This window comes from Dendrobium catenatum, unplaced genomic scaffold (assembly GCF_001605985.2).
Source record: "Dendrobium catenatum unplaced genomic scaffold, ASM160598v2 fragScaff_scaffold_761, whole genome shotgun sequence".
NCBI lineage: Eukaryota > Viridiplantae > Streptophyta > Magnoliopsida > Asparagales > Orchidaceae > Dendrobium > Dendrobium catenatum.
Window position 1 is genome coordinate 469,185 of NW_021319223.1, and position 12,717 is coordinate 481,901.

The following is a 12,717-nucleotide window of genomic DNA, read 5'->3' on the forward strand; positions in this document are numbered from 1 at the left end:
ATTTATCGCTACTTCCGGTCTCGCAAGTTTCATCCGTTGCGTTCATCTTCGCTACTGCCGGCGCTAGTTCTGCTCTCACCAGTTTCATACATTGTGATTTCCTGTGTTATCGCTACTTCTGTTCTCGTAAGTTTCGCCTTCTATGGTAAGATGTCGAGCTCTTTGCAAAATATTTTCACAGAAAACGTTAAAGAAATGGAATCGAGTATTGTCGTACTTTTTGCATACACATAAATGGAATCGAGTAATTTTTACTTCATAGTCCTTAAATTTGGTGGATTTTGGAGTGAGGTGCGGGGTCAGAGTCGTTTGAAGTATGTGGGTGGAAGTCAAAAAACGTTAAAGCTTTCGAGAGATGAAATCACTTTGTTGTTGCTAAAAGAACGAGTTGAAGCACTTTGTCCTTGTTGACATTTCAAGTAAGCACAACAACATTCGACTTGTTAAATTTATGCATATTGCCCTTGTTGACATTTCATCGAACAACTTTCTTGCATCAAAAGCACATAACTAAGTCAGAACTTGCTAAACCAAAAACAAAACGTTAAAATGACAACGAAGACAAACAGAGACAGCAAGATAGGACGAAGATAAATCCCGAGTGGACGAAAAATCGATCGTAAGTCTATGCCTACCAAAACCCTAAACAACCTGCGGAGTCCTTCCAGGTTACAGCCGAGCGAAGAAAAGTTGCGAGGCGACTGCGGTGTCTCGAGCAGCCGAGCGAAGAGAAGATGCGAGGCGACTGCGGGGTCTCGAGCAGCCGAGCAAAGAGAAGATGTGAGGCGACTGCGGGGTCTCGAGCAGCCGAGCGAATGCGGAGATGGCTATTTTGGGTGTGGCTTTAACGGGATATAACAGAGTGTTAGAAAAGGTGTAAAACAGGGATTTAAGTGGTATGTATGTAAATCTAATAGTTTAGGTGTTAGATAGGTAATTTGAAATGTTTTGAGTGTTATGTATATAAAAATCTCTAAAAAATATCATTCCAATCAACTAGAGTGAATCGAATGCTTTGAACTAATAATTAAACCTATTGTTTACTAACATATTGATGAATAGTTTATATCTCCATTTAGTTTTTATATAATATTTATTAAATATTTAATAAATTATTAGAATTTATTTATTATTTGATGAAATATTATTATTTAAATTATGTATATGATTATTATCAAAGATATAATAATAAATCACAATAAACTAATAACCAATAAATATAATAATTAAGATGAGTAAATTTAAAAAGTAAAAAATAAAAAAATTAAATTTATATATATTTAAAAGCACAATCAATTAGGTAAATCCCCATATGCCCCCTCCTCTCCCCCAACAACACATAAAGGCGCCCTCCATTTCCCTCAAGGGTTGAAATCGTACCATAGCTCCTTGTCCTTCGTTTCATTGTGCGAGAATGGAAGCAGAGAACTCGGACTCAAGCGCTCCGGCGAGGGAGCCGGAGCAGGCGTCATTAGGAGACGATGAAATGGCAGCTGGAGGCGCTTCCAAGTTCCTCACCAATCTTCCCTCCCGTGGCCTCTTCTCCTCTGCTGTCCTATCCTCAAATTTGGTGCTAATCTTCCCCAAAGCCCCTGGCCTTACTCTTCCGTTGCCTTGCTCCTCCTCCACTTCTTTCTTGTTAAACTAACATTTTGAGACCCCCCTTGCAGGGCAGCATGCGTGTGTACGTCTGTGATCACGACACTTCTCCCCCAGGTCAGCAAACATCGCTTGGCCGATCCATCTTCTTCAATCCGAAACAAGTTTCTAATTCTTTTGTTTTTTATTTCCTACTTAGTGAATTTGGTGACATAAAATCCTTTCGCTATGTGCATTATTTGTTCTTTCTGTGCCCTAATTTGTTCTTTCTGACATATAATAGAATTTTAAGTTTGCTTAGTTTGCCTCAATAGCATAATTATCATGATGGTTTTAATGCACTTGCGTTTGAAACAGGGGTCTGTTTTAGTTAACATATTCGAAACCCTACTGCAAGGAATTAATCTAAGGAGGTGCTTCACAATCCTCTAAAATTTTAATATTTAGATAGCATTCCCTGAATGAAACTTTTTTCTTTAATATGAGATATACTATTGCGAGGTTTGTTACCTTTAATCCGTATTCACTTAATATGAATTAGAAGAAAATGGAAAGAGGTAGGAAAAGAGGTCGAATGGAAGAAAATATTGTTCCGTTTGTTCTGTAAAAGACTAAAGAGTATGGGAAGAGATTTGATTGAGGAGTTTCATAGAAGAGATAAGGTATTTTGCTAACAGAAGGAGCATGAAATATCATGCATGGTAGGGTGGAGTATAGGTTGTCACCCAAACTTGATAATTGCAAGAAGGCCCAAAATTCTAGAGTCTTTTTGGGCTTTGTTTCATGCGTGATAGAAGGCGAAATGGAGAGGCAAATAGAGGTTTCATATTTTTATGATGTTTCTTATGACTAGAGCCATAGAATAAGAGAGACTCGTGAAGCATGGGGTTTAAAAGAAGCTAAAGATTTAATAAATATGTTAAAAGGGGAATGGGGTTTCATATACTAGTGATTGGTCAAGATGGGGTTTTGTAGGATGTTTCTAGAGACAAATTTGAGATAGAGAGTGATTTGTAGAATGTTGTAAGAATCAAATTCCATATTTAGACAAGGATTTTCATGAGAGGAATTATTAGGGTGAAATGCATGAACATTGGAGATTTGATAGGTATAGCCTTTGGATGTGCGGGATACTGATGCCAAGCAAGAGAAATTGAAACATTTGTTAGTATCTTATAGTTGGACTTAGATTCATCGTATCTCTCTCGTCGTTTATTTAGCTTCTATGCTTATGGATTAGAGAAAACTGAGCATACATTAAACAATATTCCCCTTTCGCTTGCATCCTAAAGAAGAACACTAAAAGCCTTATTCTCCAACTTCAGCACAATTTATTAATTATTTAAATCTCATATGTATTAGTAGATGTTGATCTTATTTTCTTAATTTTATCATGGACAACATATAGCCAATTACTTAGTACAATATTTCCTTAAAACATTATAGATGATATTACTTTTTAGTTTGCAATTTTTTAGAAACTTTGTAAAGATGTCATAAATGATCCTTTGTAGTCTTGTCATAAATATGAATATCATGAAAGTATAAATAGAATTTTTTTTCGATTAAAGGTTGAAGAATATTATTCATTATACGCATAAAAGTACTTAGCGTATTAGTCAATACAATGTGCATTATCAACTATGCATATAATCTCTCCATATTTTTTAAAAGTAATTTTCCACTAATCTACCTCACTCAATTTACTTGATATTAATCACTTTGATCAATTTTTGAAAATAAAACTACTATGATTATCATATACAGCATATCACTCACTAATAATTTCTTAAGCAAATCATCTTAAGCTTATATAGCATATTTTGTGGATTCATTTTATAATTTGGCAAACTAGGAAATGATGATCTTGGGATCAAATCAATAGCATGCTTAGTGTATTTAAGTGGTGGCTATTCATTAGAAAGATCATCATGATATAGATCTTTATAATCATTTAACACTTAAACTAAGACACATTCTTTGGAAACTTCTTTCAATTCAATAGCTACCAAAAAACATAAATTACTTACTCGCATTTTACATATAAATACTCTAATATTTAATATGTTTTAAAATTTTCCTCCTCTCATTAGTTTTAAACACTTATGTATTAAATCTCCCAAAGTGAACTTGCCCCAATGGCCCAACGATAATTTAATGATTGCAAAAATAATATTTAATGAAAAAAATTATGATCAATGCGAAATACACGTCGATCATAAATCATACCATAATCAAAATTTCATATTATGAGTTTTGAACAAATCTAATCAAATCAACAAATCAATCACAATATGTGTAGATCAAAATGGAATAATGAAATAAGTCATCAAATAAGAGGTCTAAGTCTTGTGCCGGTACAAAGATATGGCTTTGGCCTGAAGTTGCCAGGGGAAAAATTCACATATAACTAGAATAGAAATTTGATAGGAAAGTGGAAGTGCTATTGGGAATTCTTGTTCTTTATATGCCTCAATGGTCACTTATTTAAAAAAAAAAAAAAAAAAACAGGAAAGTTAGAAGCCTCCCAAGCCCATACGTAAAAATCTCTGAATCAACTACAATTCCAGAACTAAAAGGAATGAATCCATTAAATCTTGCGATCTGCCATTAGCGACATAACTGCAAGTCATGGTTTCAACAAATCCTGAAATAAGTTATAGTGAAAAAAGAGCAAGTAACAATCTAATTCCTGGAACCAACGGTTGGACGAAAGACTCTGCAAACCAACAAAATAGTAGTGAACTAATGCCTAGATAGGAGATCTAAAAACATGCTAACAGTGAGCCCAACCAAATAACCTCAACAATTAAAGAGCACACTCCGTTCTCTATTGGGACAGTGATTGTTAGCATGCATAGAACTGCTCAAACTAAAATAAAAAGCGCTACAATTCATAGAACTATTAAAGTAAGGCCAACAAAAATAAAATTAAACTCAAAATATTAATCTATACATCTCAATGCAGCATCTTGCATACACAGGAGAAAATATTTTAGAACTTGATCCTATGTAATTAGCATGTTTAGGCAGATCCTGAATTGAACTTTCATAGTGCTAGTTCATCTTGTTATCTAAGATTATGCATTTTGTTTTATTGGCAGAGGAAGAATATTCACACTTTTAAATGGAGGCTTTATTATCGTTTTATCTTTCTGTTTTACTAAAAAAATATGCATTAGCTGCTATCCTGTTTTCATTTATGCTTATTAGCAATGTGATCAATGTTGTTGAAATTTTCTTTTGGTATTGGTCTTGAACTTTGAAATGCATGATAACTTTTATTGGTGTAGAGGAGCAGTTGATTAAGACAAATGCGACAAACATATTGATCAGATCACTTCAAATTAACAAACTAAGGATCGATTCCAAGGATGCCAAAGCTTCAGTGGCGATCACTAAAGGTAAAAGGTATAATTTCTGACATAAACATGTGTCATTATTTAAATTTGCAGGCCTAATTTATTGTCCTATATGTTTTTCTGATTAACAGTTCATTATATTGAGTAACCTTTTTATTTAGACTAATTTTCCAACAAATTAATCTATCCGATTATTGATTTATAAGCACAAAAGTGGGTCTCTAATGAATTTATTCTTTGCGTTTTGCTATTTGTGAGCATCAATGGTCATTAACCAGTCTACTGCATCACTATCAATGATATCATATTCTAAATTTAGGTTTGCATGCTGATTTTCTCCCTTTAGTGGTAAAATATGACGTTTTGTTTTAAGTATGAAGTAGACAAATAACAAAGTGGCTTCACCTTAAATAGACAGCTGACAAACAACAAATTTTGGAGAGAATCTTTTTTTTTTCTTATTTCTCTCCTCTTCACCAATCTCCATTGCTTCGAATCTTCTTCTTCTATTCCCCATGGTTGGTAATAGTTGCGATCAAAATATCCTTTTTAATGAGATTCTAATTGCGAGTTCTATGTGTTTTCCAGATCTGCTGCAAGACCTTTGGATGGAAAATCTTCAGCCAAAAGAACCAACACTGGCGCTACTTCTAGCAGTGGTAGGCAAGGTATGGTACAGTAATTCATCTTTTCTTAAAAGATGGTTGGATATTAAGTGAACCTTAAGAATTTGTCCTTATTGCAGTTTTCAAGTCTTGCTGCATCTTTGGCTAATTTAGCAGCACATAAATGTTCTTTGTGATGCTTGCTGTTCCTTGCTTGATATCGATTTTGTGTGGGTTTTAGTAATATTTGAAGCTTTCTGTAAAATTTGGGAAAGCATTGAGAAAAATATAAGACATTGAATCATCTGCATCAATGTACCATTTCAACATTAGAACAAAAGCAATATACAGGGATGACAGGTAGGTCAATCTTTTGAGTGTTTTCCAATTCTTTAAACAGAAGCTTGCTGTAGGGAATCAGGAAAAGGTGCTTTGGCATGTTTGAACTTCTAAGGAGCAAAACGTTATGCTAAAGCCGCTCTTGTGTTCTTTTTCTATGCATATGAGATCAAATATAAACCCAAGGAGGTAGCTTAAATGTGAAACGTAGAGCTGCATTGGGTTCCTCTATATTTAATATTTTTGGCATATTTTGTAAAAATTGCTAATTGCATATCTAATATGAAAATTCATATAACTTATAGTCTTTATATATATATATATATATATGTGGATGCATGTCTATATAATTTATCGCTTGAAAAACTGTCGATAGAAAGTAGAGAAAGAGATAGAATAGGTGCTATTTCATTATATTTAGTAATTAAGCATAATTCTAATTATAATTGAAGGCTTATGATAGGAAACACTTGTAGATCTCAAGTATTTCCTATCAATCTTCGGAAAACAACGAGAGTTCTCCACAAAATCACGAAAATAGAAGATAATTTGTATTATTTGATTAAAGAAAACGGAAAATAGCAAGATACAATTGATCTTATATTTGAGAGGAGGATTTCTCTCTCCCAAATCTCTAGACGCCGCTAGAGCCCAAGAAAAATCTAAGAGATCTCAAATTTCAGCCAAATTCAAGTTGCCCTAACCCTAGGAAACAAATTAATTAATGCATACAAATCAGAAGGAATCCCTACATTCAAATTTCCCTCCTAACTCCCTAAAAAATCCTTCCTAAAATGGCTCACGCACGCCGTGCGTGCGTTCGATGCGTACAAGAGGCGGAGAAGTCCGCCTATGTTCGCGTAAGCCGGTCCCATCGAACCGACTGGACCGGTCCAACAATACTACCCTCCCAAAGATCCACCTTGTCCGCAAGGTGGAAAGACGGCACTCTCCTCCATTCATTTTTCATCACAAACGGTAAGAACCTGAAGAATTTGGTCCTTGCACCTGAGCCCCAGCGTATACATCTCGTCACATATGAAACATATCCCTTTCACCCTCTTCTTATGTAATTATGTTTCTGTGACCTTCTTGAAGTTGTACCTAGGTTTTCCTCCAACGGTCTTCTCTTTCGAAGTCTCCCTAAGAGTACCCAGTGTTGGCCCCTTGCTTGCCAAAAAGGTGGTGGTCATCCTGTATGAGCCTCTTGAATTGCTGCCTCCTGCTCCTTTTTTCAGGTGCCTTTGATCCTCCACCAACTGAGTTAGCTCCATAGACTCTCCCAAGTCCCTAGGCATCACTCTGATTGTTGGGTGGATCTTTGTTTTCAGTCCCTTCATAAAGTTCCCCTCCAGTACAGTCTCTGGAAGCCGATCCAATTGACTGGCAAGGTACTCAAATTGCTCACAGTACTCCATCACTATCCCCTCCTGCATCAAAGCGAAGAACTACTCATAGAAGTCCCCTCACATGTTGGTTTGGAAACGTTCCAATAGGTAGTCCTTAAACTCCCTCCAGGCAGTCCTTAAACTTCCTCCAGGTCCTTATCAATTGTCTTGTATCCCTCCACAAGCACATCCCGGCTGCCGTCAGCTCCTCCCCCTTCGTCAATCTATTGACAGTAAAGTACCTTTCCACCCTGTAGACCCACCCATGTGCATCCTCTTCCTCAAAGATAGGCATCTTCAGTTTCCGCACCCTCATATCACCTCCGTTCCCTCTCTTCCCATCATAATTTTCCCTTCCCCAAGGGGTGGTTCCCCCCAAATATCTCAATCATCCCTTCTACGTTCATACACACAAACCTTTAATCACAAACCCACCTCCTCCCTTCAAATTCAACAACAATTCGACCATATTCAACCCCTCTCTTTTCAAATTCGGCACATCTTCGATCATAATCAAGTCCCGTCTTTCCAATTCAGCCATTCTTCTTTCAAATTCAACATCCCTCCACTCATGCCCAACCCTTTCACGTCTCTCCACATACCCTATATCGGACTCCTTCCTAGGAATAGGTCATAGGGGAGGCATTTTTTCTATTCCCTCCAAAATCTCCACCTCTTGATCTTCTTTTCGTCTGATTGTTCCCACTTCTGTAGCTGTCGGGGCCTTCCCTCACCTCCGACGACGATATTTTGGTTTGGCCATCGAGCACTTTTTTCAACATCTCCTCCATGATGAAAAATTTCGAATCGAACTCATCATGGATGGCTGAAACATCTTTTTTTTAACCTGAAACTTGAGTTTGGAGATCTCAAATTTCATATTTCATTTCTCCAATCTCCACTTCGAGGCATTCCTCCAACGCATCTGTTTTTTGGTCGCCATTGATGCACATATTTTTGTAGAAATAAAAATCTGGACTTTTACATTCAAATACAACAACTTTCTTCTTTGAAATCCCAAAAATAGACGTTGAAATTCACCAAAACAGCCCACCAAAGGTCCCAAAAACAGCTATGATACCAATTTGATAGGAAACACTTGTAGATCTCAAGTATTACATATCAATCTTCGGAAAACAATGAGAGTTCTCCACAAAAATCCACAAAAAACATGAAAATAGTAGATAATTTATATTATTTGATAAAGAAAACAGAAAATACCAATATACAATTGATCCTCTATTATAGAGGAGGATCTATCTCTCTCAAATCTCTAGACGTCACTAGAGCCCAAGAAAAATCTAAGAGATCTCAAATTTCAGCCAAATTCAAGCTGCCATGACCTTAGGAAAACAAACTATTTAATGCATAAAATCAAAAGGAAATCCCTAAACAGTCCCTACATTCAAATTTCCCTCCTAACTCCCTCAAAATCCCTTCCTAAAACAGCTCACGCATGCACGGCGTGCGTTCGGTGCGTACAGGAGGCAGAGAAGTTCGCATCTGTTTACGTAAGGTGGTCCCGTCGAACCAGCTGGACCGATCTAACAGCTTACTGCATACCTTTATGAGCAAGCTAATCATAGAATACAAAGGAAATGACAGGCATGCCCAAAATTCAAATTATCATTTTAACTCTGCCAATTAATGATAAAAAATAATATCAAATGATGTAAAATGACTATAAATATTTGCACCAAGATCTATATCCATCATGAAAGGTATAAAATAAAATACTGAATAGAAAATCTATTAACTTAAAGTATGTGTCTTTTAATGCATGAACTCTATTATAAAGAGTTGAAAGGTTGATGAGGAAGAATTAGAAGTCTTTGGCTTTACATTTGAGCTAGCTAAATCATTTAGATGAAGAGATATGAGGATATCCATCACAAAAAATAAACAAGAGAAATAATAATACCATCAACAATAATATCAATTGTTGGCTTTTTTCATAGATCCGGTGCAAAGAGAAGGTATCTGTAGTTGTCAAGATTGCCCACAAAACATGTTTGCGGCGTCGAGAGGAGAGATTGCCGGTTTCATTGATTGGAGCGGTGCTGTCGGAAAGAACATCGGGTGGACCAAAGAAAGATCCATTTGGAGGGAAATGCGAGCCGCATGGAGAAGGATAACGAGTTTGTATGGGCCGAAGGCGGGTTGCAGACCAACAATTGTAAAGTGCGGTGTGAGGATGGAGAAGACGAAGAGGATTGTGGGAGTCAGAGAGATTATGCGAGAAGGTGAGGAATTGGACTGAAGAAAAGGCCTCCTTTCTCAATGAAGTTATGCTTGAGGCAGTCTAAATTCGGGGTTAGAGGAACTCGATGGCGACGGGGTGGCGCTGGACGTGGAGGAGGGGAGGTTCGCAGGAGGAGGAAAGAGCATCGTCGACGAGTAGCCATGGGAAGAACTGAGTTAGCGGCATGCTTAAAGGTGACGGTTATAGTTGGTTGGGCGTTACCTTGGAGTGATGAGTGACTGCATATATGTAATAAAGGGCCAAATTAAACAAGAGCTATTATCTAAAATAGCTCAAAAGTATATTTAAAAATATAATTAAAAGAGCAAAATAATCAAAATAATTTTGTCACTCTTTGTTTTTTAAATATTGTGTACTCTGAATATGCTAAATAATTGATGCATTCCTAATCATTCGACGTAATCCAATTAAAAATAATAAAATAATAGAAATAGGTGAGAAAACAGAGAATGCGAAGAGAAGAATTGAGAGAGGATGAGGAAAGAGAGCGCCTGCCAAGCGAATCAAAAGATCACGCTATTCTTTTCGTCGATTAAACTCGTTTTGATCGTTTAATACTAACCAATAAAACTGAACAATATTTAAATACTCGATGCTTAAATAAACAAACTTGAACACTAATGCTTCGGCTCATTTTATGTTCCCGAACCAACATCATTTGAAGTTCCCGAAAAGCCGACATTAACCGATAAAAGCCTCAATTAAAAGCTGATCGATTTCATTTTGAACCTGAAAAATCTTAGATAAAAATAAGTATATTAACTTATAAAATTAATAAATATAATAATAATTGTCTTTTACATAGACAATTGCTTTTATTAAAATGTGTTTATTCATAGATATGTTCATGAACGTATTTGTTTGATAATAAAAAAAAAATTGGTTAATATGTCTCCGAACAGCCGATAAGCACTAAAACGAACAAACATGGAAGTGAACATAAACCAAAACATGAAAACTCATTAGTTAAATTTGAACCAAACATAACACAAACAATAAAGACGTCGAACAAACATAACCAAACTGAACAAGCTGTTATAAATGAACACAAACAATGACACTCACATACTCACTGGCTCGATTCCATTTCAGCCCTAGCGCCCCACCTTGAAAAGAAGGAGAGAGAGAATGAGGACATTTTTTATATAACTATATATAAATATATATTTAAATATTAGTAATTTTTATTATTAAAAATTATTTACAAAAAAAAATTAATCAAAATAAATAACCATACATCAATTATTTAATTAATTTGTATGTCAGTTAAATAGATGCAATATCATAAAGAATTATTTTTTATTAAATTTTAAATATACTTTATCAAAATTTTATGATAAGAAATTTAATTTTGAAATATTAAAATAATTTTAAATGTCATGTACAGATATTTTTTGAAATATTGAGTTTTAAATTTAAATGTTAGTAGAGTAATTTTATTAAATAATTTACCACCCTAATATCATTGTCAAACATTTCTTAAATTAATTTAACCATCTGAGCGATAATTGTCAGCCACCATCACTAGCCACCTTCCCACCTATACTTGCCGCTACCAACACAATCAAAAGCTGCAGCGGGCCACCACCAAGCCTCCAACCCCGCCCAGGCGCAGCCCGTCACCCACTGCTACCAAACTCAACTCACCGTTCATCCACCATCTTTTAAATTTTACTTCATTTTAAAAAAAAAAAAAAAAAAAAAAATTCCTTCATGAATTTATTTACACTTTATCATTGTTCAAAAAGGAAAAAAACTCACACTTATCAAACAATGCTACATATGCGCTTTACATATATCTATTACATTACATTCTTTTTTTTTTTTGGAATTTTTTGGCAGAGCCCATTTTCATTCTAAGAAGAAATTACAATAAAAACAGCCCAACTATAATCCATAATCTCAAAACAAAAAAGAATTGGGAAACAAGATGAAAGAGAACTACAAAAAATGAATGAAAAAAAGTAGGCAAAAATCCTTAAAGACCTGTATGCAGAAGTGCCTTACTCCTTTGACTCTGAATGAGGTCGAGATAGCAGCGCTTTGGCCATCTTGCTATGAAAACTGCTCAAAGATCAGTTTGATAAAAAGAAATTGAAAGCGGACTCTAGGATCGACAATGCAAATATTATAATCCAAAAAGCCACAGATTCGGTTGATTTCAAGTTTGACTTTGGGGTATGTCAAATCAGCCCGTGAAGGTGTGAGCAGATTTCGTTCAGGGAGGTAAGCTGAGTCCAAGGTACTTTGGGACCGTTGTTGAGATTTGGAAAGGATTGAAAATTCCTGTACAAAACTGTTGCTTCTGATTCAGTCGGACCTGCACAACGTGTTTCACGTTCCACTCTGAGAAGGGGTTCAGACTCTTGAAGAAAACTGTCAGCTGATAGATTGAACAGTAAAATCGGCTACAAGGAAAGCCAGAGTTGATTTTTGGCGTTACGACTCCAAAGTAAGAATATAAAGATTCGATTTAAAATCCAGGAAGCACCAGACTGCACTGGGAAACAACTTGAAAAGAGTACTGACATGAGACGGTCACCCGTACGATGTTCTGACTGATTTGATGGATAATGTCGAACAACATTTCTTTTAAGTTGGAGATTTAATATCAAAAAATCTGCTCCAGATCTCCATGACGACTGATCGTCTGGGACGAATCATGGAAATTGGCTCCAATTCCCAGTTTTGCTCCAGTGATTCTGTACACTATCCAGGCCGATTGACATCGTCCAGCCGATCGCACTGAGAAAATATCGCCCTAGAATAGTTCTGGAATCGTCCAGGACGTGGACGACGATTTGTCTATCCCCGGACGACTCATCGCCGGCCGATCTGAAAATGTAAAAGCTGATTTCAGTCGTTTTGAAAGAAGAAAAATCAAAAATATCAAATAAATATCTGAGGAAGAGAAAGCGAGGCATTTTGCCAAATAGTATTTTCTGACGACGCGAGCCGTTTCGTCCTAATGACTGTTCAGAATTCCTGTACGCGAGTAAAGCACATTTCCGCCTGTTCTCAATTTTCAAAACCCGGCATTGCTGTATTTCTGTCCCCGGATTTCTTTTCCTTACTGTTTCGTCCGTATCTTTATCGTCAGTTTTACCGCGTAACTTCCGTATATTGTTGACGTGCCGACTTACACATTTTGGTTATTCTAA

The 12,717-nt window shown here is 36.0% G+C and overlaps 1 protein-coding gene across 2 annotated transcripts in view; it reads left to right on the forward strand.

Annotated features, from left to right (window-relative positions):
- The first annotated feature begins 1,321 nt into the window (after window positions 1–1,321).
- Window positions 1,322–12,717, forward strand: part of LOC110096453 — a 24,490-nt gene continuing 13,094 nt past the window's right edge. Inside the window, exons 1-4 of one of the 2 annotated variants that reach the window (XM_028696544.1) lie at window positions 1,322–1,570; window positions 1,671–1,716; window positions 4,893–5,003; window positions 5,550–5,629. In XM_028696544.1, the coding sequence (XP_028552377.1) occupies window positions 1,415–1,570; window positions 1,671–1,716; window positions 4,893–5,003; window positions 5,550–5,629 (393 nt within the window). In that variant the 5' untranslated portion in view covers window positions 1,322–1,414. Of the gene's footprint in view, window positions 1,571–1,670; window positions 1,717–4,892; window positions 5,011–5,549; window positions 5,630–12,717 lie in introns of both variants that reach the window. The other variant, XM_020822426.2, reaches the window with a different exon arrangement.